At 40.3% G+C, this 27,891-nt stretch overlaps 1 protein-coding gene across 21 annotated transcripts in view; it reads left to right on the forward strand.

Moving 5' to 3' along the window:
* Positions 1-27,891, forward strand: part of WNK2 (WNK lysine deficient protein kinase 2) — a 171,632-nt gene that overhangs the window by 137,957 nt on the left and 5,784 nt on the right. For 7 of the 21 annotated variants that reach the window (XM_073351578.1, XM_073351581.1, XM_073351580.1 and 4 more), the window contains 5 exons: positions 657-872; positions 1,747-1,845; positions 9,431-9,475; positions 10,838-11,097; positions 22,623-24,854. In XM_073351578.1, the coding sequence (XP_073207679.1) occupies positions 657-872; positions 1,747-1,845; positions 9,431-9,475; positions 10,838-11,097; positions 22,623-22,973 (971 nt within the window). In that variant the 3' untranslated portion in view covers positions 22,974-24,854. Of the gene's footprint in view, positions 1-656; positions 873-1,746; positions 1,846-9,430; positions 9,476-10,837; positions 11,098-22,622; positions 24,855-25,804; positions 25,867-27,891 lie in introns of those variants that run through there. The other 14 variants (XR_012159824.1, XM_073351586.1, XM_073351585.1 and 11 more) reach the window with 11 other exon arrangements.

Genomic DNA, 27,891 nt, shown 5'->3' on the forward strand with positions numbered 1-27,891 from the left:
TCCTTCATGACTATTGAAATGGCTGCTTCTTTAGCTTTCTTAAATCCTTTTGCAGCTTCAGGAGGTCTCTGACATTACTACTGATGTATTCTGATTATATCACTCCCATCCTCAGTCAGCTTTGCTAGCTTTCATTCCATCTCCCAAGTGAATTTCAAAGTTCTTCTGGTTTTAAAACCTGATATTTTTTCCCAGTCCTGCCTTTCTAACGTTCTGTTCATCTCGCTTTGCTTCTCACTCAATCGTTCTCCAGTTTGTCCACTCCCTTATACGTTCCATAGTTGGGTGTAGGGTCTCACTAATCCCGCTCCATCTTTCTAGAATGTGTTCCATCTCCTATTGAGGCACTTCTGCAACTTTTAGAACAATGCTTTTCTTGAGTTCACAGCTGTCTCTGAAAAGTGACCTAATGGCGTTGCATAAAAATTAACCCTATTGGATGGGCTGGCTTTTCATCTTGCAGACGCTGGGCAGGTATGGGGGAGTATGTAAATTCTTTTCAGATGCAGTTTTTCCCATAAAGATGTATGTTTCTACCAGTTCTTTAGAATTTTACGATGCTGTTCCTCTCAGTGGCAAACTACCAGTTACACAAGGTTGATTTTTCTGTAGTAGTTTCCTTATGGTGGCATTTGCAATTTTGTTTGTTTCTTTAGGTAATCTGTCAGACTGCAAAGAGTCCCTTCCCAAAGAAACAACTAAAACTCATGCTGGTTCAACTGAAGCAACAGCAGTAACTTCCTCCGCATCAGCCACATTTGGAAATTCAGTTCAGACACAGCAACCCTGCTCAGTCAAGGCCTCTTTGTCTTCTGACATCTGCTCCGGCTTAGCCACCGAAGGAGGCAATGCGCATGGAAGTTCTGGCCAAGGTGATTTTATGTACCTACAGCTCAGCATGTCTTCCAGCACATGCCAAAATTCATACATACCACTTAAAACTTAAATGATTTAGGAGGAACTTTACTGACAATGTAGGTATGCAAGCCTTATAAATGCAAGTTACTGACTTACCTGTAAAAAAATTAGGCGTAGCAGAAGGTTAGGTGAGCGAAAATAAATAGGAGACTTCCCAAAGCATAAAATAAATCAACACTGCAGAAGAATCCCTTGTCCTTAGGGAACAGAATGCCTTTTCCTTTACAAACAGTGACTTACTCAGATTTAATCTTTTGTGGAATCTGACTTACTGAGATCTGGAAAAAAATGACAATAGACAGAAGGCTAACTTTGTTTCCCTTGATTCATACTATTTTCTCTTAACCCCTTGATATTGGCGGGCCCTAAGCTCCCCATTATGAACTACTGGGTCAACAAAAATATGATGATGTGGGGGAAGCTAATCTACCAGCATCAGAGGGGTTAATTCTTGCATGATTTTGGTATCATGTCTACAGTATAGAGGTGTCAGTCAAGGCTGCATTATTATGCAGTCCTGAGTTCCCACTGAGTTAGCAGTGCTAGACTTTGAACTTGTTGCCAAATGTATTGAAAGTTGTTATGACGATTAAAATACCTTGCTCAACATTGCACATCCTGCCAAACTAATCTACAGAATATCTATTCTCTTCTGCTGTTGTTGCATCCTTTTGCATATGGTCAATTAATTTACTCCTCCTTGGCAAGGCTAAAATGGAGATGTGGATGATTAACAAAGCTGATTTGACTGATGGTATAGGACATCTGATCACAGTTATTTGTACTTTATAAGTGTCTTTGTTTTCTTCCCTTTATATTCATTTGCAGGCTGGACGGTTTTCCACCAAACGTCTGAGAGAGTGACCTATAAATCTAGTAGCAAACCTCGTACCAGATTCCTCAGTGGACCTGTGTCTTTGTCCATCTGTTTGTATTTGTTCTTTTGTATTTTATCACAACCCATCTTTCTTTTGTCCCCCTTTTTCCAAGCTCATTCTTTATATCTCTAATATGTTTGGCAGGATGCCTTTCCTTCTACACCATTTTTTCTTTCTTTCTTTTAAGTTATCATCATTGACACTCCTTAGTTTTATTTTCATTTTTCATATGAAGGCTTTTGTGCACTGCTTTTGGCTCATGCCTGGGTACCAAAAGCATGTGTGGAAGATCTCATCATTTATTATATAGCCCTATGGTAAATTTTACCCTGGACGTATCAAAGCTTTTGTCCTTTATGTGATTTATGTTGAAGTAATATTTTTATTTGCAATGTGGCAAATATACATGTCTGCTGTCCCAGTTCCAGCGACAACAAAAAGAAATCCTACCTTCTGTAGACGAATGGTCTCTTTCACACATGTTTGGACTACGAAGACATGCATGTAGCAAGCTGATACAATACTAGAAGGTCACTGAAGGGTATAACTTCCATACAAGGGCTGTATTAAAACAATATACAGTACTGTTTATATCCACTCTCTTTTTCTTTTCTTTTTTCCCCTGCTCCTTGCATGTGGAAATGCTGAGATGACAGTGCTCCAGCTAGTTCTTTCAAAGTGTGTTTTTCAGGTGGTGTGTTTTTCCACATTAAGAGCTGTTAATTAGTTTATGTGAGCTCTTGTTAGTATAATTGTTAGTAATAGAAAGATCTGGTTACGCCAAATAAGAGTTCCGTTTACCTTTTCGTATAAACTAATCTGGCTGGAGCACTTTACTCAGTTTATTTTCTTCTGACCTTATGTGACCTCAGAGATGAAGTCATTTAGCAGTTCATCACAGCACCAATAAGTAAAAAGCTTTATCAGACTTTCTTATGATACTTTGAAATGGATTGTCAGGATCCAGTACTTCTTTTATTTCAAATAACTGTGCACCAGCTCAAATGAAACACCTATTTTATTTGCATTGTCTCTAAAGTAATTGGCAGTTCAGCAAAACTTAATAGAACTTTTTCATTTTGAAATACAATCTTTTTTCACCAAACAAATATGCTGCTTTTTGGACAAACAGATTTTGCTTGTACAATAAAGATATATTGTACTGATCAGGTACTATGGGCCACTTACATATAATGTTAACAAGGCTAACGTTCTTGAAGAAATATTCAGTCAACTCAATGTTCGTTTGCATTGATATCGAACTTTCCCCATTGTAGTTCTACATTGCTCATCATTATTCAGGTGATGCAGATCAAAGACACAAGACCGCTCAAATAAATTTTTCCAATTTTCTAAGTAAACAATATTTTTCAAATAGATTTTTTTTTTCATTTATTTTGGGATCCCCGGAACTCCACTCATCCAAGCTGGTGAAAAGTGATGTTTACCCCTCAGCCTATGGTATGCAAGGTTTTAAAGATCATTGATGATCCAAAATGCTCTGAATAGAGGGACTTTTATCCTAAGAACCTGAGGAATTCTCTGTATACTGATTTTTTTCCATCCATCAGAAGTGTAATGGACATGGCTGTAGCCTTAGCTGCACAAATAATTCCCAGAAATGGTTTAATTCCTCTATCACAGATTTACTATTCAATATGCTGCAAAAATAGTGGGGAGAATTTCTACCTCAACCAAAGAAAAAACAATCTTGTTTTTAATTTTTTGGGGCATATGGCAGCCAATGGTTCAAGTTGATAGAGAAAACATGTCAGTACTTAATTATTTTAAGTTTTCCCAATGCCTAAATAATGAATTTCTTGGGTGGATGAACCTTCTCTTTCTCAGTCCACATGGTCTCTTCTGTGTCTCGTTTGAATGAAGTGTATTGAGATGAGCCGTACTACCCCATCTCCAAATGGTACTCGGTCAGCGCAGAGTTCCAAACACTTAGCACAAATACATCCATCCAGAACCATTCCAATTCAGAAAATAGACCTTTATTTTTAAATTTTTTAATTTAAGAGATTGCTGTGCACTCAATTCAAGGAGAGGAAAGGATGTTTCTCTAGTGGCTCCATCTAGATGGAGCTGCATCTAGTCCTTATTCCCATGACAATGTAGCATTTGTAGGGACCCAGGTTTCTGAAGGTCCCGACAGGGAGTTGAAAGACTGGGACTCTCAAGGAAACCGCCACCTCTTGGTCTAAAATACACTTTCAAGTCTTTCAGTTTGAGTTGGTCCAGTAGACAAATTTCAAAAGTTTGGACCAAATTCAAAATGTGCTATTGTATGCATCTCTGTTGTATGCTTGTGGAAGTGTAGTGAGATCAGAATCTGTCCCTTGGAGTGGAAACAATTTTGCTGCAGCTTTTGGGTGTAAATCTTACAGTTCAGACTCCATCTTTTTTTAAACAAAAGTAACCTCAAGCCAGGATTCCATTGATATTCAGAAGCAATCTTTAGTGTAAATATATAACCCCTTTAATCAATTTCCTAGAATACCTTTTGGTTTTAGCGTTTACTGACAAGAATGGACATGTATGTCAGGAAAATACTGTAAGTACTCTGGCATATTTAACTCTTAAACATTTTCCCTCCAGGTTAGAAATTGGTACATTGACCCTTGCCTGTTAGTGCTTAGGTGTAAAACACTTACAAGATTCCCACTCTTCACTCATAATTGCTAACTAGTTTAGTAACATGGATGGTCTGCGTATAAGAAAACATTATTTCAGCTGGAGAAAGAAGTTGTGTTAAGGATTAGAAAGGAATATACTTAGCAACTGTACTTCATAAAATGGCTAATGTTAACTGAGTTCATGCTTTGTGGTTTATTAAAGCATTTATGTATCACTGCCAGTATATAGCATACCTTCGTTGTGAGGCAGCAAATTGTTAATACTAAAAAGAAAAGTCACATGTTAAGAATTTATATTTTTATAGCACTATTTAAAATTTGTCATAATCAGGACTCTTTAAAATAACTGTGGCCCATCCCAGTAGACAAAGTAACCACAGAAGGTCAAAAGGAATTTCCATCTTACTTCACCAGGCAGACAGCTAATTGAGAGTCCTGTTCTGCAAGGCTCTGAGTGCTTGTTGCACAATATTGGACACCCACACCCACCCTCCCATTGACTTAATTAAGAGTCTGGAGCTCTAAGCACCTTGCAGGATCACACCCTCTGAGTGTATTTATGATATAAACATTAGGCAGGTTGGGAGTCTGTACAAATATATGTTAAGTCTCCCTTGGAATTCTTGAGTTTGAAACCAGAAGAACAATGAAGTGAACATAAATGTTTCCCATCTGCAATTAATGTATAGCCACATTAAAATATCAAGTAGCATCAGATACAACATATCCTAAATTATGAAGCATCTTGTTCGGATGATACTTCACCATGTTTTTATGAACCTTCAACCCACAAAAGTGACAAAAAAACTTTCCTCAAAGTTGCAGGAACTTAGGCCTCATCTACAAAGGAATGTTGCACCAGTTGCACTTAAAATTTTGGTTTTTTTACTCACTGCTAGCTGGTGGAAACCCCTGTGTGAGCAGTCTGATTTCCATTTGAGTGATTTATTTCAATTTAGCTTATACCTCTTCCCAGTCAATTTAAGCTGAGTGCAGAAAAAGCCACTCTTATACTGAAATAAGGTTCCAGACAGCGGTTTGAAAAAGGTTTGATTAAATTATTTTAAAGTGACACCTTAGATTACGTCTGTGCAACTTTCTTCTACAAACAAGCCCTTGTGCAGAGGCTTGTTCTGTGGATTCAATTAGCTGAGCATTCGTCACTGCTGTGTCTATGCTAAGAGCTTGTCAACAGTACCGGCCGGATCGACGGGCAGCGATCGATCCAGCTGGGGTCGATTTATGGTGTCCAGTATAGACGCAATAAATCGACCACCGATCACTCTAGCATCGACTCTGGTACTCCACCTCAGTGAGAAGTGCAAGGAGAATAGATGGGAGACGCTACACACCACAGTGAAGACACCGCGGTAAGTAGATCTAAGTACGTCGACGTAGCTGAAGTTGTATAACTTAGATCAATCTCCCCACATAGTGTAGACCAGCACTTAGAGTTGTTCCTACTTCTTATACTTCAGATCTACAAATTCAGCCCCCAATCCTGCAATTTACATCTGGATGGAGATCTGTACTTTCACAGAGCCCTATTGGAGTTAGTGGGGTTCTGTGCAGGCATAGCAGTCTGCTTCCATAATGTAAATTGCTAGATCAAGGCCGATTAGAATGTAACTCCCTGTCTTTCCTATTTAACGATAGACCATGATATTTCAAGACAATTGACCAATACGGCCAAATGGCCACTTTATTTTCGGTACCTTCGTTTTTGGATCTCTAATTTCAGCAGAAACTTGGGTCAGATTTTCAGAAATGCCAAGAATCCATAACTTCAGTCGAGGCCAGAAGCAGTTCTGGGAGCTCAACAGTTCTGAAAATCGGGCACCACGTGTCTCAACTGGGGCACCCAAAATCAAGGGCGGCTTTTGAAAATTGTGGCTAATTATTTCCCCCTCCCTTTTCCCCTCCTCCATTGTTTACATGACCCCAAAGCCTGAACACTTCCACAGTGTCCTTCCCAGACAGCTTTTTGATCTGTTAACTTTGTTCGGTGTGGGATCTTTCTTTGCATTTCTAGTAGAATGGGATGTTTTTGGCATAATCAGTGTTGGAGCAATTCCAGAATTATTGTTAACCTCTGCTCCCTCTGCTGGTTATATATAGTCTTGGAAGGATTCGATTTTTATCGGTAAATGTCAGTTCATGTCGATTTTCACCGTACATATGCAAACCGATGAGAAAATATTTCCATCAATGTTGATCAAAATTTACAGATAGGCAAAGTAAGAAAAATGCTGCTTTTAAACTGATTAGAGTTTGGTTTAAGGCTATCGGTTTTGTTTATTTTGACATACGATGTTGACACATTCCGTTTTAATGGTTATAAAGCTTTAACTTTTTGAATCTCAACATCTACTTTCATTAAATAGTCAGACCATACTTCCCACTGCTGCGAAAATTTAAATTGATGAAAATATAAAAAATGCTTCAAAATAACCATTGACATTATCTGTCAAATTATTTTTTAAAAAATCCAATTCTGCCAAGCCTATTTATGTACCACGAGAATCAGACATTCAGTGAAAGATCTTGCATGGACTTTGGGAAGGGTTTTCAAAAGTGCCATTGGAGTGTGTGCTCTTAAATTTGGCACTTCAATGAATTCCTCCCAAAACGTTTTTTCTCAAGTGTCTATATAGCAATGAATTAAATACTTGAGCATCTGGTGGAAAATGGTCCAACAGTTTATAAAAATTTGAGAAGTTTAATTTTTTTTTTTAAAGTTTACAAGCTTCTTGGTAACTGTTGATGAACGAGTAGGACAGTAGACTTTGTGGGTCTTTGTGGAAAATATGGTAGCTGCCTAATTTCTTAGTGATGATCTCTAAAATCTGAGGGACTCCCTTCCACTTTACTGTTACCACCCTGAGGCAGGTCAGACTTCATATCTTAATTACTTGCATCCTGTTCCTCGCTTTCCATCTCCTACACTCCTTTGTTTCAGAAGTGATTAACAAAATAAATGCAAATTGGGTTTACCTTTATAAATGAAGTGCCTGAATTTAAGTTCAACAGCTGTAGCTATTACCTGAAGGCATTTTAAAAATAAACATTTCAGACTCTTTCACTGCTCTGCTTCAGGGGTTATCTCAGTCAAGGTAATGTTTCCTGTCTTCCAAGCAATGTTCTGCAGAGGTATTGTTTGAAAAAGTAAGCCCTATTTTTGGTGATTCACTTTCCTAATGTTTTTGTTTAATAGGCTCCTTTCTTATAGACCCTTACGTGGCTGAGTAACTTTACACACTAATGGTACCATTGAACTCAGTAAGCCTACTCACCTGCCTAGCCACTTATATACTGAAGTGCTTACAGCTTTGGGGCCCTAGTTGACACGGTGCATATGTTTGTGTATTTGTTTTGCAGGGTGTTTTTAAACATAGTGATCTGAGCGTGTGCAGTAATCTGCTGCCTGCTTTTATATTTTCCAGGCACTAACACAAAAGGTCTTTTCACTGTGTGTGTTAGCTGATGGAGCCAAATGCTCTTATTTGCATTCTACAGTATTGCAAGAGAGTTAGCAAAATGACCACCTAATTTTAGTCCCACTGAGACATTTGTAATAAGGGCTGTGACTGTAGGGTGGAGAAAGGCAGGGTAAGGTATGTCGGAGGTATTGAAGAGCAAAAGAACAAAAATCCATTAAATGCAACCCAAACTCTGTTTCAGTTATTATTGTGTGTGCTTGTATCTGCCTTTTAAGTGTAAAGAGCTGAGTACTAAAATACTGGGATTTCCTTACTTACAAATCAAGCATGACACTACCTCAGAAATGTCCTTCTCTTTGTTTACAGGGTGAACAGCATCACTCAGCTGTGTGTAGAAAATAAAAATAATCTCTTTCAGATCCCTTTTTCTCTTGTGCCACCCATGCCAAAAGAGTTTGTCTCTTTCTTTTTCCTCTCGTTCTAGTTCTGAATTGTCTCCCTTCTCTCTGCTTCTGAGACTCATTCAGAGTCCCCATTAAACTTGGAACCAAGACCCCTGAGCTTAACCCTGGCTCTCTTCCATAGTACTATAGTGTGTTGGTGCCATGCTGCTAGGCAGGGGAACCCACACTGTCTTGGGTTCTGCTGTGCCCTCTGATTTGCTCATATGTTGAAGTGCGCCTAGACAGCAGATTATTACCTGCCCCTGCCCAGATATGCACCCCCTGGGATACCATCATTAGGCTTTCTTCTCACCGAAGTCCAAAATATCTTTCAGAAAATTTGATGCTCCTATAGGGAATGATGGTCCTGCCTGGCAAGACCTTACACTCAGACAGTGGTCTGGACGCCTGGCATCGTAAGAGCATATATTCTGCTGAACTTGTAAAAATAATGATGGAGAATGTAACAATAAGGCAATACTGAAAAATACATAGTATGGTTAAAAATGAGACCTCTGCTATTGTGCTGGACTGTTTGTGCACCTTGAAAAGACATGAAAGGGAAACTAGTTTGTGGCTTTTTTTAATTTGGAATTTTGCATTTAGACGCAAATCCTATTACAGAAGCAGTTAAAAAACTGGCCTCAGACCTGCAGAACAATGTATCTTTTTGGACTAGTAAAACAAGACTTTTGGGGTTGTTTTACAGTTAGTCTTTGCAGCCAGACTAGCTTTACTTGCTACTGAAATCATTTTTGGCATCCTGTCATGAACTGAATTAACATCATTCCCTGCATAAATAGAGTAGGAATCAAAAAAAGCCCTATTTGGAAGCCAAGGTGATTTTTTTAAAAAATCTTCAAGTTTATTGAATCTTGTTCTTGGCACACAGTTATGTCCTTTAAAGCTTTTGTATGGTTGCACATTAATGTAGGTTTGGGCTGCCCAGTTATTTAGATTTCCTTTACTCACCTGAACTGCTGACTTTCTGTCTGCTCCTCCTTGCATAATGACTACTTTTTGATTGCCTAAAGTACAGAAGCTTGTCCATCAGACTTGTGTTTAGCCTTGCCTAACTCTGTGTGTCTTTGTATTGTTCTACCTTATAGGGTCCACCCTGAAACGACTATGTCTAGGCAAAGATCACAGTAGTCGTAACTATCCCATTTTTGTTTCTCAGTATTTCTTTCATAGCATGGGATGTTTTATTTATTTTTGACTAAAATATAGTTTGTTTACTTAAAAGCAGCTGTTGTACCTTTGCTGACATTAAATTAGGCTGCATATGAATTGTGAGCCGGTATCTCTTGAGTCACAGTGCATGTCTCGTGACGCTTTGGGACACGTGCATGCTGCAAGATAATTGTGGGGTATTTTCTGTGTGAGATATGTGAGAGAGAACGGAGTAAAGTGCTTGTGTCTAATCTTCTATGTACAGTTTTTATAAAACTGCCATTTTGCTGCTGGCTGAACCTATAGCTTGATGCTACCTCATTCCTGTTGAGATGCATGAAATATGGAACGCTATTTGAAGAGCTTTATCCTCAAAATACATAGCTTCTCACTGGTCCCTTTCCCAAAAGAATGAGAGCAGGAGTCACATAGAAGCCGCACCAGAGGGTGAATGCATGATCCTTTAAAGGAGGGTGCGGGTATTTTATGTGACTAGAGGAACATTAGTAGGTTAATCCCAATGCACTTTATGGGCTGGAAAATTCATGTTAGCAGAAAAAGACGACTCTGTGTTGATGTTTATAAATAAATCCTTTCACTCCAATTCGCTGAACTTTTTGCTTGAAGAGATGGTCTTTGCTTAAAATTATATTTTGAATATATCCAAGTGCATTTGTTAAAACTGTTTCACTTAATGTTTTCCCTGGAAATTGAAATCCGCACCTTTCGTCACTTCACGTTCAGTGCTAATTTTGGCATAGTACTAAATTGCCAGGAAGTGGAGCTCCAGCACAGACATGGGACAGATATTTCCATAACTGTGTGTGAGAGAGAAAGAGAGAGTGAATGCTTCTGTAGCCTTTGAGGCATCACCAACTCAACAGTGTCCTCTCTTAACCCTGGAAACCTACATTATACTTTCTAAGCTTATTTTTCTTGGATGAACTTGCATAAATATTAACAAAAGTGCATATCATCTATGCATTTCATTTTGATCTAGTAAAATCCTGATTCACAAAAGCTAATAGTAGCTACATCAAATTGTATTCCAATGGTAATGATCTGTGGAGATGCTTTTATAAGTGGTGTTACATCAACACTACTAAATAACTTCATCTGGGGGAAGGTACTGCTGTGGCATAGATGATGCACAATAACATAACTATCAATGTGAGTACAGGGACCATTTTTTGAAGCAAAGATGTTCTTTAGAAAGGGATGAGGACATTAAAGGACAAAAAAACTAACTTTTGAGCCATAGTGCGGGAGCAACGTCAATCAAGCAGCAAAGTGGTGCGCTAACGATGACGTGGCTGACCTTTTCTTTGTGTGTGACTTTCTAGGATCGTCTACAAACAGTCTTGTAATGTGTCCTGAGCCTCTACCACCACCAGCTCTGCAGGTCCAGGTGCAAGCGAACAACAGTAACAACAAGAAAGGAACATTCACAGATGATCTTCACAAACTGGTGGATCAGTGGACAAGCAAAACTGTTGGCGCAGCACAGTCAAAACCTTCTTTAAACCAACTAAAGCAGAACCAAAAAAGGCAAGACATGGAGCCAAAGGCTAATCCCATGCAGGCACAGAATGAGACGTGTGGAGTAAGTGGCGCTCCTTGAAGAACATACATTTTGCCATGTATCTGACAGCCATTGCAGAACTCATATGAGGAGGAGGACATAAATTTAAAATATACTGCAATGTCCATTTCACTTCACTAAGTACTAAAATAGCTTATGTTTTTTGGTCTTCTGGAGTTAATTTTGGTAACCTATGGGCCAATATATATTTTTAAAATTAAGAACTGCTAATTAATAGTTGATAAACAGCAACACACTGGCTGGTGATCCATAGATTGCTTGACTTAAACAAGGTTTTACTTTTGCTAAAATCCCTCTCCTTTTTTAATGTTAATCTTCCTCATATAGAATGGTTGCTGGACTAGTGGCTTGGTGGTGGTATGTTGCGAGCTCTCATTCTGTCAGACGCTTTGTGAATACTCTGTCTTGAGGAGGAGATGGGTGTCGAGTGGGTAGTTAGCTTGCCCTTGGTGGCTGAGCAGTGCCATACTACAGACACTTTTAAATCGTCACTCAGATGACCCCGAATACAGTGAGGCGTGGAAGCACTAGCATCTCCTACCCGCTAATCCTCTGTTCAGTGGCACAGCTGAATAGCCTGAGGGGTGTGTGTGCATCTCTGTGCACGCGCACACGCTTGACTTCATGGCTCAGCTGATGGTGTTGAGAATAAGAGCTTATGCTACATCCCTGCAGGCACAAAAATGAAGGAGAGAGACAAACAATGAATCCCAGTTACAGCTCACATACGCCCCACAATTCTTCCTGGCCTACAGTGTCTTCGTCTGGACTTAATGACTCCCTGCCCAGTTGTTTTTTGCCTGGTTTCATTTTTCAGGAGGCTGAAAATTGAGTCTAGAAGAAATAAAATAGCAATAAAGATGAGGGAGGAAAAAAACACTGTGGCAATTGTACAGTGATCTTTTCCAATCGAAAGAACTAAATGTTCATGGAGAAACGTTACTTTTTTTAACAGAAACAAAACTCCAAGCAAACAAACAATAAATAAACCCTAGAAAAACCCTATTTTTAAAAACCTGTGCATTGCAGTCGTGGTGGGGGATTCACCCCCATTGAGCTAGGTGCTGTCCAAACACATGCTTAGGAGTTTGCTGACTTCCCTTCCTGGCACAAAGTGAAAATGTGTGTCACTGCAACATGACGGCAGATTTGATGGGGAAAACAAACGTACAGCACAGTGAAACTGTTTAAAACATAATTTTTCTGTTGAGTGGCCAGAGCTTAACAAGAAGGGGGGAGGGTCCTACCCCCTCTCTACAAAATGCTGATGCAGTTTTGCTGCCCAGATACATAATAAATGAGCACATTGTTTCACAACAATACCCATGTCTGTCTGTAGATCCTGTCAGTTATTGCAAGCGACCCGTACTTTTGCTTGGTCAGTTCTTGGATGGGAGATCCCCCCAGAGGTGCTTCAGGAAGTGATTTGGGGGATCCAGTAGTTGTCATTCTGCCCGTTCTACTCCACGACAGGGGTTTTGCAGTTGGAAAGCTGCCTTTGCTGAGACTTCGGCACAAGTTAGAGCTGTCAGTCCAGGTGTCCTGCTCAAGCTCCAGTTTGGGTAATGATAGTGTGTTTTGCCTAACTCGCTTTAAAATGGCCATTGAGCAGTTGTCTTTATTGCCTATCCTAAGCTGTTCGGTGATGTGTGCACTGCTTAAGAGCTCCCATATTCCATCTGGGGTGTGGCAGAATATTGGTGGGGGAGAGATGGAGGGAAATATTCCACATATAGTCTGCAGAGTGTTTGGGGATATATTTCATCCTAAAGTAAGGTTATTGTCCAAGGAAGAAACAGAGATGGTGGAGTTTTTCGAAGAAATGACTTACAAGGAAAGGTTAAAATCCAAACACCCGGGGCCCCGTATGCCGCTGTACTGATCTACAGGAGCTGTAAAAGCCCCACTGCTGTTGACCAGGGAGATTTCCCCAGTGCGAGCAGCCCTATGTGCTCAGCCTGGCCAGGCCCACGCTGGAGGCAGGACCAGGGCAGGTGGCAACTCCCCACAGCACAACAGGGATTTTTGGATGTTGCACCTGCAGAGCAGGCCACAGGCAGCCCTGGGACACTGTCATTAACTAGAGCATCTTTTGATCGTTCTGATTTACATTGGAGTCCACTGATGTCACAGTAGTAAGTGGGAGCAGGAAGCTGATTACACTTCTGTGTATGGCACTGGGGAGTCCAGTACTGGAATAGTGTGTCCAGTCCTGCTGTCAGTATTTTTAAAAAGATGCTGGGAAATTGGAGAGAATGCAGAAAAGAGCCAAAAAATTGAGGGCTGGTGGAGAAAATGTCTTATAGGAAAGATTTAAAAACTCAATCTGTTTAGCTTGCCAAAAAGAAGATTGAGAGTTGACTTGATTACAGTGGCTAAGTACCTTCACAGGGAGAAAATATAAAGTGCTAAATGGATCTTTAACCTAGCAGAGAAGTATAACAAGAACTGCGGGCGGGGAGTTCAATCCAGATAAATTCTTATTAGAAGGAGGCTCATGTTTTGAAGAGAGAGGGTTATTAACCATTGGAACAAACTCCCAGGGGAAAGGATGTGGATTCCCCATCTCTTGATGTCCTCCATTCAAGACTGAATGCCTTTCTTGCTTTAGTCAAACACAAGTCATTTGGCTCAATGCATGGATAAATGGGTGAAATTCCCTAGCCTGTGGTATACAGGAGATTGACTAGATGATCCAATGGCCCCTTCTCGCTTTAAAATATATAACTCTGTATCAAATCTCTTACAGAAAAAAAAAAGAGGACCCCCCCTCCAAAAAAAAAAGCCAGCATGGCTAAACAGAGTAAAAGAGGCTGTTGGAAGCAAAAATACATCTTTTAAAAATTGGAAGTCAAATCCTACAAAGGAAAATAGAAAGGAGCATAAACTCTGGCAAGTCAAGTATAAAAGTGCAGTTAGGCAGGCCAAAAAAGAATTTGACGAGCAACTAGCAAAAGACTCCAAAACTAACCATAAAAAAATTAAGTACATCAGAAGCAGAAACCCTTCCAAAAATCAGTGGGGCCACTGGACAATCGAGGTACTAAAGGAGCACTCAAGGAAGACCTGGCCATTGCGGAGAAGATAGATGAATTCTGTGCATCAGTCTTCAATGCAGAGGACATCAGTGAGACTCCCACACCTGAGCTATTCTTTTTAGGTGACAGATCTGAGGAATGGTCCCAGATTGAAGTGTCTGTAGAGGAGGTTTGGGAATAAATTGATAAACAGTAATAAGTCACCAGGACCAGCTGGTATTCACCCAAGAGTTCTAAAGAACTCAAATATGAAATTGCAGAACTACTAGCTGTGGTATGTAACCTATCACTTAAATCAGCCTCAGTACCAGATGACTGGAGGATAGCTCATGTGACACCAATTTTTTAAAAAAGGTTCCTGAGGGGATTCTGGCAATTACAGGCCAGTAAACATAACTTCATTACCAGACAAATTGGTTGAAACTATAATGAAGAACAGAATTATAAGAGACACAGATGAATACGATTAGTCGGAAGAGTCAAAACAGCATTTGTAAAGGGAAATCTTGTCTTAACAATCTATTAAAATTCTCTTAGGGGGTCAACGAACACATGGACAACGGTGATACAGTGGATATAGTGTACCTGGACTTTCAGAAAGCCTTTGACAAGGCTCCTCAACAAAGACTATTTAGTAAACTAAGCAGTCCTAGAATAAGGGGGAAGGTCCTCTAATAGATCCATAACTGTTTAAAAGTAGGAAACAAAGAGGAGGAGTAAATGGTCAGTTTTCACATTGAAGAGAGGTATATAGCGGCCCCCCCAAGGATCTGTACTGGGACCAGCACTGTTCAACATATTCATAAATGATCTTGAAAAAGATGTAAATGAACAGTGAGGTGGCAAAGTTTGCAGATGATACAAAATTACTCAAGATATCAGACTGAAGAGCTACAAAAGGATCTCACAAAACTGGGTGATTGGGCAACAAAATGGCAGATGAAATTCAGTGTTGATAAATGCAAAGTAATGCACATTGGAAAACATCGATCCCAACTATACATAAAAATGATGAGGTCTAAATTAGCTGTTACCACTCAAGAAAGAGATCTTGGAGTCATTGTGGATAGTTCTCTGAAAACATCTGTTTAATGTGCAGCGGCAGTCCAAAACACTAACAGAATGTTAGGAAACAATAGGAAACAGATAAGAGAAAATATCATAATGCTACAATATAAAACCATGGTACGCCCACACCTTGAATACTGCGTGCAGTTCTGGCCATCTCATCTCAAAAAAGATATATTAGAAACCGAAAAAGTAAACAGAAGGACACCTGAGCTAAACAAAAATGATTAAGGATATGAAACAACTTCCATATGAGGAGAGATTAAAAAAACTGGGACTGTTCTGCTTGGAAAAGAGATGACTAAGGGGAGGATAGGATAGAGGTCTATAAAATCATGAATAGTGTGGACAAAATTAATAAGGAAGTGGTGTTTTCTCCTTCACATAGCACAAGATCCAGGGGTCACACAATGAACTTGATAGGCAGCAGGTTTAAAACAAGCAAAAGGAAGTACTTCACACAATGCACAGTCAACCTATGGAACTCGTTGAAGGGGATGTTGTGAAGGCCAAAAATATAACTGGGTTGAAAAAAGAATTAGATACGTTTATTGAGGACAGGTCCATCACTGGCCATTAGCCAAGATGGTCAGAGGTGCAACCCCATTACAGGGGTGTCCCTAACCCTCTGACCACCTGATGCTGGGACTGGACAACAGGGTGGATCTCTTGATAATTGCCTGTTCATTCCCTCTGAAGCATCTGGCACTTGCCACAGTCAGAGACAGGATACTGGGCTAGATGGGCTATTGGTCTGACCCAGTAGGGCCGTTTTTAGGTTCTAAAAACATCTGTGGCAGCATCTACCACCAGAGGCAGTCTAGGTTTTTGGTTTTTTGTTTTGTTTGTTTGTTTTTTTAACTGGGCAAAGCAATCGTGACGTAACATTGGGACAAACTTGCATTGGCAGAGGATAGACTAGATGAGCTGGAAAGTCCCTTCCATCCAAATCTGTACATCTTCATTGTGCCTGTTTTCTACTCAGAACCTCCATTAATATTAATAGGAGTTGCACACATGAACCTAGAGCTCAGTATGAACATACGATCTGCTTCTCCCTCAGCCTATAACATGGTCAGCAAACTTTGTGTATTTTTTCTGAAAGAACATTTCTGTTTCCCTTAAGGTCCTTTTATTGCCATAGGCAAATTGTTTGCTGTGTGAGTACAAGATATTACAGGTAACTTTTTAAAATGAGAGCTGCTTTTTTAAGGGGAAGGCAACTAACAGCTCTTTGAAATGTTGGTGGATGTGCTTGACCAATTTCATACAGACGTATCGTGTTTTTCTCATTCTTAATTTCCCCCTGTCCATAGTTGGAAGCATAGTAGGCAATACATGAGACTGGGCTCGCAAAGGAGGACTTTAACTTTCCCTTCCAAGGGGAAAAAGGAACAGCTTTCTGTTTTGTTCCTATTGAAATGAGAATTCCTACAGTGAACCACACCATGTTGCCTAGCAGTCTGAGTATGAAATATAGTCACTACCCTTTACCTTTTTTTAAAAAATACCTTCCAATTTTCAGTAGTGTTATGGAACACTCAAACACCGGTCGAATGTCTTCATCTGAGCTTTCATGTGACTTACTCCCTTTCAGACAGGAAATATGCATGAAAACTGATCATCCAACAGTATATGTAGAAATGTAAAGGGAGATAATTTGTAGGTATTGATGTCAAACCACCTAATAAAATTTTCACAACTGCTAATCCATGCTGGACAAGGACTGAAATAACCAACTCTTGTAGGTAGTTGTGGGCACCACAAAAACACAGGAATGCGGCAAGTGATATAAAAACTGCCTTATGTATAAAGTGCATTGAATGTTCTTTGGATAAACATATCACCTGAAGATGACAGGGAACCAAGGGATTCACTAACTAGGGGCTTTCCTTCCTGCTACTACATGAGCTCTAAATGCTTATAAAAGAAATAACCATAAAGGAAAGCTGTGAGCAGAAAAAAATGTTTGAGTCGGTGATGTGATTGCTCTATAAAAGGCACATCCTCTTTTCTGTCACCGGCATGTGATGTCTTAAAGCCTGTCCGTTACCAAAACTTTATACATCTGTGTGAGCTTTATTTTAGCTAGTTGACTGTCTAGGAAGCAAGAACTTTGAAGTAGGCGTAGGGGCAAGGACAAGGAAGGGAGATTGTCAGCACTTGTTTTGCTGTGTTCCATATTGGTTGGCTTGGAAGAACAATGGAACTATGATGAAATTTTGTGCTTGAGCAGAATCCACTACTCACTATCTTCCGCCGTCTGTCAGACTGGCTTTCCCTACATCTCGCTTGTCTAGATGCCAAGTAAGTGGGCATTGACAGGATCATCTGATGCCAGTTCTCAATTGTTTCATACCCCTTGGTATTTTGACCTCTTGTCCGATGACGGGAGGAAAGAGAAGTCTGTGCGTGAAGTGACATCCCAGTTCTACTTTTTCTTAGCCACCAGCACTAGCCATATTCTGTTTGGTGGTGGTGATCCTAGATTATTACTGTTAGTAGTATTGTAGATATGACCAAGATCATACTCGCCCCACCAAGTTTGGTTGAAGTAAAAATCTTCTTGTGCTGCACTGTGAGAACTGACCAGACCTAATCTCTAGAAAATAGGATATATACACCAATTTATCACACACTAGGTGTGACTGGCACATTAGACCTAGCCTGGTAAGAAAAGACAGGCAAAAGAGGTGGAGCAGAAAAAAAGACAACTGTTTCCTACTTACCGCCACATGTCTCCATTTTGTTGTTTTACTGTTGTTTTGTGTGTTGACGTATTTGGTAAATTACTGTTTAGGAGTATACTGGGCACAGGAGAGGATAGCAGTGGAGAAGGAGGAGGATGACAGTAAAAGGCTAGCCAGAAGAGTAGTATCCTAAGGAAGGATCTGGTGCTCAGGAGTGTGACTGTTCTTCCGGATGTAAGGGGGAGTGTGAAAAAGCCACGGGAGAGACCTAGGGGTTCTGGGACAGGGGGTACTGATGATGGAGACCATGTATTTTGTGTTTGTATTACTACTTCAAGCCAGGGAGTGTGGTAGCACCCATAGTTCCCACACCACTGGAGAGACCAGAGGTTTATTAAGGTCAAAAGAGTTTGGAAGGCGTAGTACGCAAAGTGGGGGGTATGTGGAAGAAAAGGCTGAGATGTGGCAGGAGCGGAGCTGTACATAGCCTTGAGCTGTAGCTAGACAGGAAGGGATTGAAGAGATTAGAGCGGAGAGATGCTGGCAGAGTCGACACACCAGGGAAGGAAGATCTGTTTAGCTGTAGCATTTTGAGTGGATTGTAGTTGAGTGGTGGGGAAGGTGGAGAGAGGAGGAACTTCCATTTCTCCATTTGAGAGAACCAGGTCATGACATGTTCCAGCAGAATGGGTGGACTTTGGATGGAAGCCTGCATCTGTTTTTTCACTCTATTTTCTATAGCTTGGTTGCATTGGCCATGTGGTTTCTTAAGGTTTGTCCTATGTTCACTTCAGCTACTGCATGTCAGGTAGCTTTATATATCATATAGACATGTCATCTGTGTTGAGACTGTTTCCTAATATATAATTATGCATTGTTTGCATAGTTATGAATGTGGTTAAAGTAAGATAAGTACAGTGTATGTGATGGGAAAGGATTATCAAGGGAGGAAGAAAGAAAAATGACTTGCTCACCTCCTTCCCTCTCAATAATGTTTTATTTATAAAATGCTTTTTAGCATGTCTGAAAACTTCATTCAGGGCTTGTCTGCATGGGCCACTCAAAAATTAATCTGATCCAATTAAAGGTGTGAACTCAAAGTGAATTAGTTAAACTGCATTAAACCCCTGTGTGGACATTCTCGTTCGGAATTGAAGTGGCCTTAATTTGGTTTAGCATAATTCACTTCTTTCTTTGCCAGGGAAGTTATTTGTATCACATGTGACTTTAGATGCAATTTTTCAATGCATTTGGTGGAGCCATTCATTGTGAGAACTATGTGTTTGTTTATCTAGCATGGTTAAGCCCAGGCTAGCTTAATAAACAAAATGTCGAGAACAAAAAGCAGAAAGATACATAAAATGAAACCAATAGGGAAACACTGTGAATTATGTAAAGTCCATTCAGAATAGGATTAGCCGTGTGATTCTGTGCCACTTGTCATGGTATAGTGTATAAGAATCAGCTAGAAAGTAAAGACACAGCTCTACTTCTTCTTTCTCATCCCAGAGAACCTAGCTTTTTCGGAAACATTGTCAATGAGCTAGGAGACACAACTCCAAAATATTCTGCAAAGACTCTTCTGATTCTCACACACACACTCTCACACTTCTTAACCGAATGAATGAAACACAAGGTTCTGGTGTTTGTGCCATTTGCACCAGGACACCAGCATCTGATATTCCTACACCTCCCAAGACAACTTTAGTATAAAATATATGATCCACGCCAACCAAAAGTATTTCAAGGTGTGTTGCAAATGCTGGTATCAGGAAATGCTATTGCAATTAAAAAGACTCCCTATAGTTACACAGTGCCTTCTGTTTTAGCATCTCACACTGATCACTGATGAACAATGTGTATCCAGGAGTCATCAGGATACGGTAAAAACGAGCCTGCATTAGAACTTCCTTCCAAATGAGTAACTGGCGCTAATGGATGTAGCCAGCTTTGCTGACAATACATTAGCCAACAGAATAGGACATCTGGTCCAGCAAGTATCTAGTGATTTGAAAATGGCTCATTCTATCAGCATGGAGTTGACCATCTCAGGAGGTGAGGGAGAAAATAGTGACATAATTCAACCTCAGCTGCGAATCCAGCTCTGAAATTGACACTGGAACGATAAATTATGGGGTCCTCCACCTCTTATTTGGAACGGTTGGCGTCTGTTTACAGTTCACTGGGTGGCTTACCTGATAAAGCCCCAGCAGTGCCTTGCTATGTCTTGAGCCTGGCAAGATTCCTCACGTGTGCATCAGTTGGAATACCTGCCTTGTCCTCAGACAGATTTAATGAAATACCCAGCCGACCTTGAATACTGCTCTATCTTTCCTCATGACAGAACTATTCAAGCTGTTGGTCAGTATTTGGACAAGGATTTCAGATTTGGCCAGGTTTTGCCTTGAACTTCATGCACTAAGTGAGCACAGAGGATGACAGTCCATGGCTTCACTGAAACTAGAATCACATGCTCCACTCCACGGCACGGTTCTGAACACCCTGGCAGGGGTGCTGGTTGTGACATCACACTCAGAAGATGCTGAGAGATGCAAGAGTGCTAATGATCTGCTGAAAACATTTGAGGATTATTGATGAAGATGATGTCTTTCGAGGTACAGCTGGAGAATCACAAAAAGGTTGCTGAAAAATAGTTTGACAGTCAACCTCCTATACATGGAGAAAGAGGCAATGGCTGGAGTGCAGCCATAATTAATAAACCTGTTCATTTGATCATTTTCTGGCAGGATGCACTAAGCAGTAGAGAAGTCCTCGAAACATTAACATGAATCTGTCACAACTTTACAAGATACAGCCTGCATGTGTGGGGTTTATTTTTTTGAGAGCCGGATAATATTATGTCCACCTCTATGGGTATAATCTATAAGAAGCAGCTGTGCCCAAGAGTAGTAGATGTAGTTGAGAGAGAGCAAGAAACATACACACACCAAGGTAGAACCATACTTCTCAGCATCTAAAAAGAGCTGTATCACACAGCTGACAATAAGCATTTCTCCAAGTTCTGATTCTTACACATTCAGGTAAACAGAGGTAGCAAAACCATCTGCATTAGTGCCATTTAGTGACTTCCAGTAATGTGTTATAGTCTGTTGCTTGTTGGGGAAGTATTATCAATTGTAAATTGGAGTGAAGCATGTGCAAAGTAAATCTGTTGTTACTTAGATCAGTCTAGTTTGCTTGAAAACACCATTTTCTCAAAATATGGGCTTAAATAACATTTTATTTAAATCATCCTGTTGTCTAGGTATGTCCTCAGTTCATGTTGTTGCTTTTCAATTGGCTATATTCTGACTGCTATAAAATAAACCAATAGTTTTGACACAATTAACAATATAAAAGAATCAAAAAAGTTAAAAGAACCCTGGTTCATGCCATTATTTTTAGTGGGGGATTTTGCTGCATCACTGATTTTAAAACCTACCATTCAGGTGTCATGTATATTTTAATATATTGATAACACACAGACTCAAATTTCACTTGAGATAAAGTTAAGCAAAAAAAAAAAGCCATTAACTATTTCTGCACTGGTTACAAATCAGAGTTTTGTTTTGCAACTAGATGTTGCAACCCCAAAAGCAAAAAGTCACTTGGTGACATTACTGATACTTTTAAAATAAAATATAAAAAACTAACCCACCACGACACACACACCCTTATGTCTTTTTCATACTTGCTTTCTGTCCTTAAAAATTCCCCACTTGAGCCAATCTTTGCCATTTGACCTGTTCCATATTGAGATTTCCAAATTAAAAGAAACACTGGTATCTCTGTTTCAGGAATAGGTGCTGATTTGGTGCAAACACTGCAGGAAGTTGTATGAAATTAAAAACTAACCCAGTCCACAGGGAGACCAGATTGTCTTGCACCATAATCGTTACTGTGGTATTTGCTCTATTGTTAACCTTATAATTCCGAGAAAAGAAAGCCCTTTCTGTCACCCCACCATGCAAACTCCAAATACCGTTGTTTCAGTGAGCAATGAGGGTGAACTACTGAGGGCTAAACCCCCCTCCTTTGAAAAATTGTGCTGGGATTTTAAAAAACTGAGGAAGTTTAACATGAGATTAGGCTGCGGTTTTGTTTTTCTCGGGCAGGCATAAGTGCCAGCTGGAGTTGGGGGATCTTACAGATCACCTTTTACAAAAAATTGCTTTTGTGGCTTTCTGTGTTGAGTGCTCCCCCTGGTTTAGTGGCATACCCTGGCCTGCCTGCCCCTTTTAGGTTAGATAGTTGACACAGCTATTATGTATACAGGCATCTGCGTTTTTTCCCACATCAAAATTTATTTTTAATTTCCCAAACTGACCCTGTCCCTAGAGTTGGAGGGTGACTAGAACCCACTTGATTCTTGCATGGGCTGAGAGAGAGCAAAGTTTATTATTTCAGAGGCTTCTGGAAGAGTCTAATAGTGGAGAGGCCAAGGAACTTGATGCAAAGTTATTCTTTGCATTCCTTTCCCATTTTTGTCTCACACAGAGGGGGTTTCTGTTAGAAAGGGTCAGTGGAGTGTGGTGGTATGCACCCTGTCATTCAAAGCCTTTGCTACTTGAGGGAATGAGACTAACGTAAGAGCTGAATCACTTGCCACCGCTGAGCTGAAAATGACCAATTCTCCACAGCTTTTATAGTTCAGAAAATAAAACGCTTCATTGGTCAGTGAGGAGAAGATCAGCTTAATAGCTTTGCTTTTTTATTTGTCTTTCTATAGGTTAATTCAGTAAGAACAGGAGTGGGGAAAAAGTGCATTGTTCCAGTGTCTTATCCTATGTCAGCCGCATTAGCTCCTGGAGTTTCGCCAGCCATGCCAGTGCCTATGCCAGGTGCTACCCTTTCTGGCACAGTAACACCTTATGTGATGCCTCTTTGTCAATATGGAGGAGTTTTCCCTACGCCAGTTTATGGAGTACAGTGGTCAGGCACAACAGCACAACCTGGGATTGTAGGAGCTCAGAGTACTGCACAGTTTGCAGCTCTTGGCAAAACTGGCTTGCAGATGTTTCCAGTGTCACTGCAGCAGCCCGCTGTCAATCCACCTGGCCCTAACATGAAAATAACATAGCTTTCTTGCCTTTTGATAGATAATGATGATTTCAAAATTGGAATGCTGAGTGTTTTGAGCCTATAGATGCCATATGTGTTTGAAGAGGTATGGTTCTTCTGCTGGCACCCAGTTCAGGTCTAATAGCACACACAGCCATACAGTGCATCAAGCAATCACTGTGAAATGTTTTCACGAAAGATAGTTGGTTTGTTATGGCAATATTTGCTTAAATGTCCTTGCTAAAGACACTTTATTCTCTAGTGTTCCCGTGTTCTACACTTGCAGTCTTTAAAGTTAATATACTTGAATTGAAGGTTACAAAATTGTATTAACCCTTGCAGGAGTACAGTGCCTTGAATTTAAGCTTTTCAGTCCCAGCTGGAAAGAGATGTAAAAATATTTGAAAGGTGTATTTTATTTACAATCTGCTTGTGAGTTTAAATTTTTATTTTTTTTATTTGCGAAAATACTGAAGGTTTACAATTGAAGCTCTTGATTAGTTCCATTTTCTACTGTAAATGCTTTTATTTTAATTAGTGGGTTGAATTTAAATGTTTTAAGGCTTTTCAGAAGTTTGCAAGGTGAGATTGGTTTGACTGAGACACTGATCTAAATCCATTTGCATTTGTACAATGAGTAGTGAAATATATGCATTTTAAAATAGAAGCATTTACAAGAACAATGAAAGAACGTTGTACATAAGTATAGGGAATAGCTTTGGGCAGTGCATTTCCTTCTGTTATGCAGTTGTTGGTATATTTGTTGCAGATGACAACTTACTTTTGTTACAGGGAGCAGGCAGGCAAATGCTGCTTTCTTTTAGTTCAGCAGCAAATTGATTACATTTTGTTTCCCCCAACGGGCTTGTTTAATTCAGTTAAATTACAAATCCGTGCATGTTTCATCGATGAACAATCTAACTGAAATCTTGATTATAGGACAACCCATCTCCAGATTGCTATAAGAAGTATGTAAGTATCGTACTTGCGTGTACTCTCCCTTCAATTCTGTCAGCAGTGTTGGTTAAGAACAATATTTTTTGTCACTGAAGTGCTAACAGTACTTGCACTGAAATGGAATGAAATGTGAAGCTCTTATTTTTCTTTTTTCTTATGTGAACAGTGAATCCTTTGGTTTTGGGGGTTTGAACACGGTTTGTTTGAATTTTTTTTTTTTTCAATTTTAATTAAGTTTGCATTGTAGGTAGCAAAGACACCTCTCTTCTGTTTGACAGATGCTTTTTGTCCATTTTACTGTGCGTAGAATCTGCATCTTCACCTCTCAGTCAAAAGGCACAAGGTAACCACTAAAACTGATGTACTGATGCTAAGTTTCATTTTAACAGAACACACTAAGGGAAATCATTATGGGCACTGGTAACAAAACATTACATGGTCAGATTTGAAGGCATACTGTTCTAGATTTCTTTACTGCAATGACATTTTATATTACCTGCCAAAGGGTGGGGATGTCTTGTGCTGCCAAGCTGTGAATTATATAGTTCTGTTGTACTTTGAGCATTATAACTGTCTACATTATTTTGTTTGTACCCTTTAAATATATTATTCCATCGATTCAGTTAGAATTGAATTTTGTAGACCATGATGCAGAGTCTTCTGCCTGGGCAAAATACTTACTGTAGTAAGAGATTTCTGTTCTCTGTAACATGTATCTTTAATTAATTAATTTCTTTAGATTCATGTCTGTATGCTTCCTGAGCAAACATGGAAAATATGTTCTCACATCATTTCTCCTTCAGCTTGCACTGGATCTCACAGTTTGTTGCGATTGCCTGATGTATAGTCCACCCCTTGTATACTGACAAAGTCAGTGGCACTAAAATCCCCCAGAGATTGTATATATTAAAAAGAAGAAAAATAAACATTTTGTGCTTGAAAACTGTGTGACAAACTTAGTGTTTTCCTAAAACTTTGAAACAGATTGTTCTCTAACTGCACTAGACAGCTGTCCTCCACCTCCCTACCCAGGCCATCGGTTCCTTTCCTTGCTTTTAAGGTGCAAATGCTGCCTTTCCCAGGTCTTGGCTGCTGCCTGTAATTGCCACTGTCCCAGGGTATGTAGCAGTGGAAGTGAGACTGTGCTGAAAGAGTCTGCACAGCACACACCTCTTCAGTCATGTTAGCCATTTCTTGCCTCAATTTTTCTGGTGCTACGTTGCACATAGACTGGGAAGTAAACCCAACTGGATGTTCCAATTGGTTGTCTTAAGTGAACTGCAGCACTGCAGATGGCCATTAGGCTACCAGAGCTAGGCAGATGGTGGGAAGAGACACTTGAATTTGAGTGAATCTCCCCTGATGAAATACCAAGGCTCCCCTTGTAACTCAACCTGTGATCATGTAAATGTGACAATATACCGATAAAAATGAGCCCTGAAGTATTAACTGTGTGCACCATGCACACTCTTGCCAAACTCTCTCACTCAGACAGACTGCATTGCAGAGATGAGAGGAGGAGAGTAACTGTAGACCAGATGTTTGGTGCATCTATTTCAATTTTTCAACTGCCCTATGTACGTGAGCTGGGCAGACATTAGGTCCGAGACTCTCCTGAGTTCAATTTTTCTTAGTTTTAAAATATGGACAAGTTGCAGTGGAGGAGGTTTAGGTTGGATATTAGGAAAAACTTTTTCACTAGGAGGGTGGTGAAGCACTGGAATGCGTTACCTAGGGAGGTGGTAGAACCTCCTTCCTTAGAAGTTTTTAAGGTCAGGCTTGACAAAGCCCTGGCTGGGATGATTTAATTGGGGATTGGTCCTGCTTTGAGCAGGGGGTTGGACTAGATGACCTCCTGAGGTCCCTTCCAACCCTGATATTCTATGATTCTAGGGATTGGAGTTCTCTGGCTACCCTCAGTCTCTTCTTTCCAGACCCACAACACACAAGAGAGAGTGAGTAATTGCTGCATTAATATATGTATACAGTCATCTATTGTGTGTCCAAGAAGCGTCAGTAATACTGTGCTTATAAATAGTGTTGAATTTTGAAAAAAGAAGTGAATTTTGAGTGTGAGGCATACACAGCAGTATTGTTTCCTGAACGTACTCTTTACAATGGTGCTTTGAAAGTCATTTGTGATGTACATTTCTGAGCGACCGTTCTTAACTAGTGAGAGGGATGCAGAGTAGTGGAGATAGAAGTTGACAGTTTCATTAAAATATCCTTTATTCTGATCTCCAGATAAATCACCATGGTTGAGATCCTTCATGCTACTAACTTTGGGCTAAATTCTGCTGTCTTTCCTCATGCCGAGTAGTCTCTTGCTCTGAGTCATTCCAATGAAATAAATGATAATGCTCGTCAAGCCAGGTACTATTCATTGTCAACAAGGGGATCCAAATCTGGCATGTGCCCAGCTTTTAGAGGCTATAAGGACTTCAAAAGACTCCTCTGTGGGTACCAACCATTGGATATGCTCTCTGTACATGCAACTTGTAGCTGCTCAAAAATCATTCTTTGTCTCTGTTAGCTTAATGCTCTCCCACCAGTTCAGTGTAGTGAGGGAAATCAAGAGAATATGTCTGTATTATCTCAAATGTTTCTAGCTAGCTGCATATGTTTATATTAGGTCTTTGAAAAGGTAACTGAGTATGAGTGTCATCACCTGTGCCGCCTATAGTTAAGGTTATCTGACATTTTCCATTATAAACCCCTGGTTTCAGTTGCTTATAATTTTGCCAAACTTAAACTGATCAGGCTGAAATTTTCCATACTGGATGTGTGCCTACAATTGAACTTTTTTAAAAAGTTTCGGATAAAGCAGCTCAGCCATTCCAGAGGAGGAGGGTGGTGAGGTGGGGAATCTTTCAACACTTCTGTTGAGAAACTCTAGTGTCTCTATCATTTTGAGCAGAGACCCTACATTTTGCAGGGTGCTTGCCCTTGGTGTCAGGAATGTGCCGTTTGTCATTCCCATGAAAATATTCCTAAATCTGGCCAAATTATAAACGTCTGAAAAATCTGCTTGCACATGCACCATAGAGCTTTGTTTGGCAACTAAATTCTTGGAAGATTGCATCTGCATTGAGCATGCTCCATCCTTGCACAGCTCCTCCTTCAAGACCAGACTCTGCATCTGTCATCCTCACAGAGTGACTGAGCATGCTCCATCCAGGGCTGCAGGGGCTGAGCAGGCTTTTCCTGCAATGGGGGTGCCAGGCACCATGACTAAGAGCAGGGAGACATTCTTCCATGCTCTCCGTGCTCCTGCTGCCAGTGCCCAGGCAGCAAGGAGGAGGAGGAAGCCGAATGACCCAAATGCAAAGGGGTGAGAAGCAAGGGAGAAGGAATAGGAGCTGGGAGTGCAGGGCAGGAGCAGAGAGGACAGAAGATATTGGGGGAGGGGGGAGTATACAAGTGAGGGAAGCAGGAATCATTGGGAGACCTGGGGCAGCAGCTGGAGGAGATACGAGTAGGGCAGGTGACTGGGTCATGAACTGGAAAGGTGGGGTTAGAAGCAGAAGTATCTTTGCCCACTAAGAGACCACTCCCTTACAGACCCTGGGAGGGAACCCATTATCCCTATGCTCACCATTCCTCTGCTGTCTAGCAAGTATCCTTGAACCTCACTGGCATAGTGTCTCCCTTATCCCCCTGTCATGCCAGGACAACATAGAAGATAATAGCCTTCTACTGCGACCAGTTACTCTGTTAGTTCCTATGGTAGAGAATGTGCCATGGAACTAAAGAGCTCAACCCTGCTGAGGTCCCATGTGAAGGGCCAGCATGGATCCCTGTGATAGAAGGTTTTTTTCAGTGTTTAAGCTTCTAGAAGCTTAGGAGATAACATGTTTAAAAATTTAAAAGCAGCAAAGTCAAGCACTCAGCAATTAGCAAATGCCATAATTAAGTTGGCTGTGCAACTTTAACTCAGTTCCCTTGTGTGTTTTCATTATGACAGGCTTTCATTACAGGGT

The sequence above is a fragment of the Lepidochelys kempii genome, chromosome 7 (genome assembly GCF_965140265.1).
Source record: "Lepidochelys kempii isolate rLepKem1 chromosome 7, rLepKem1.hap2, whole genome shotgun sequence".
In the NCBI taxonomy this organism is placed as follows: domain Eukaryota; kingdom Metazoa; phylum Chordata; order Testudines; family Cheloniidae; genus Lepidochelys; species Lepidochelys kempii.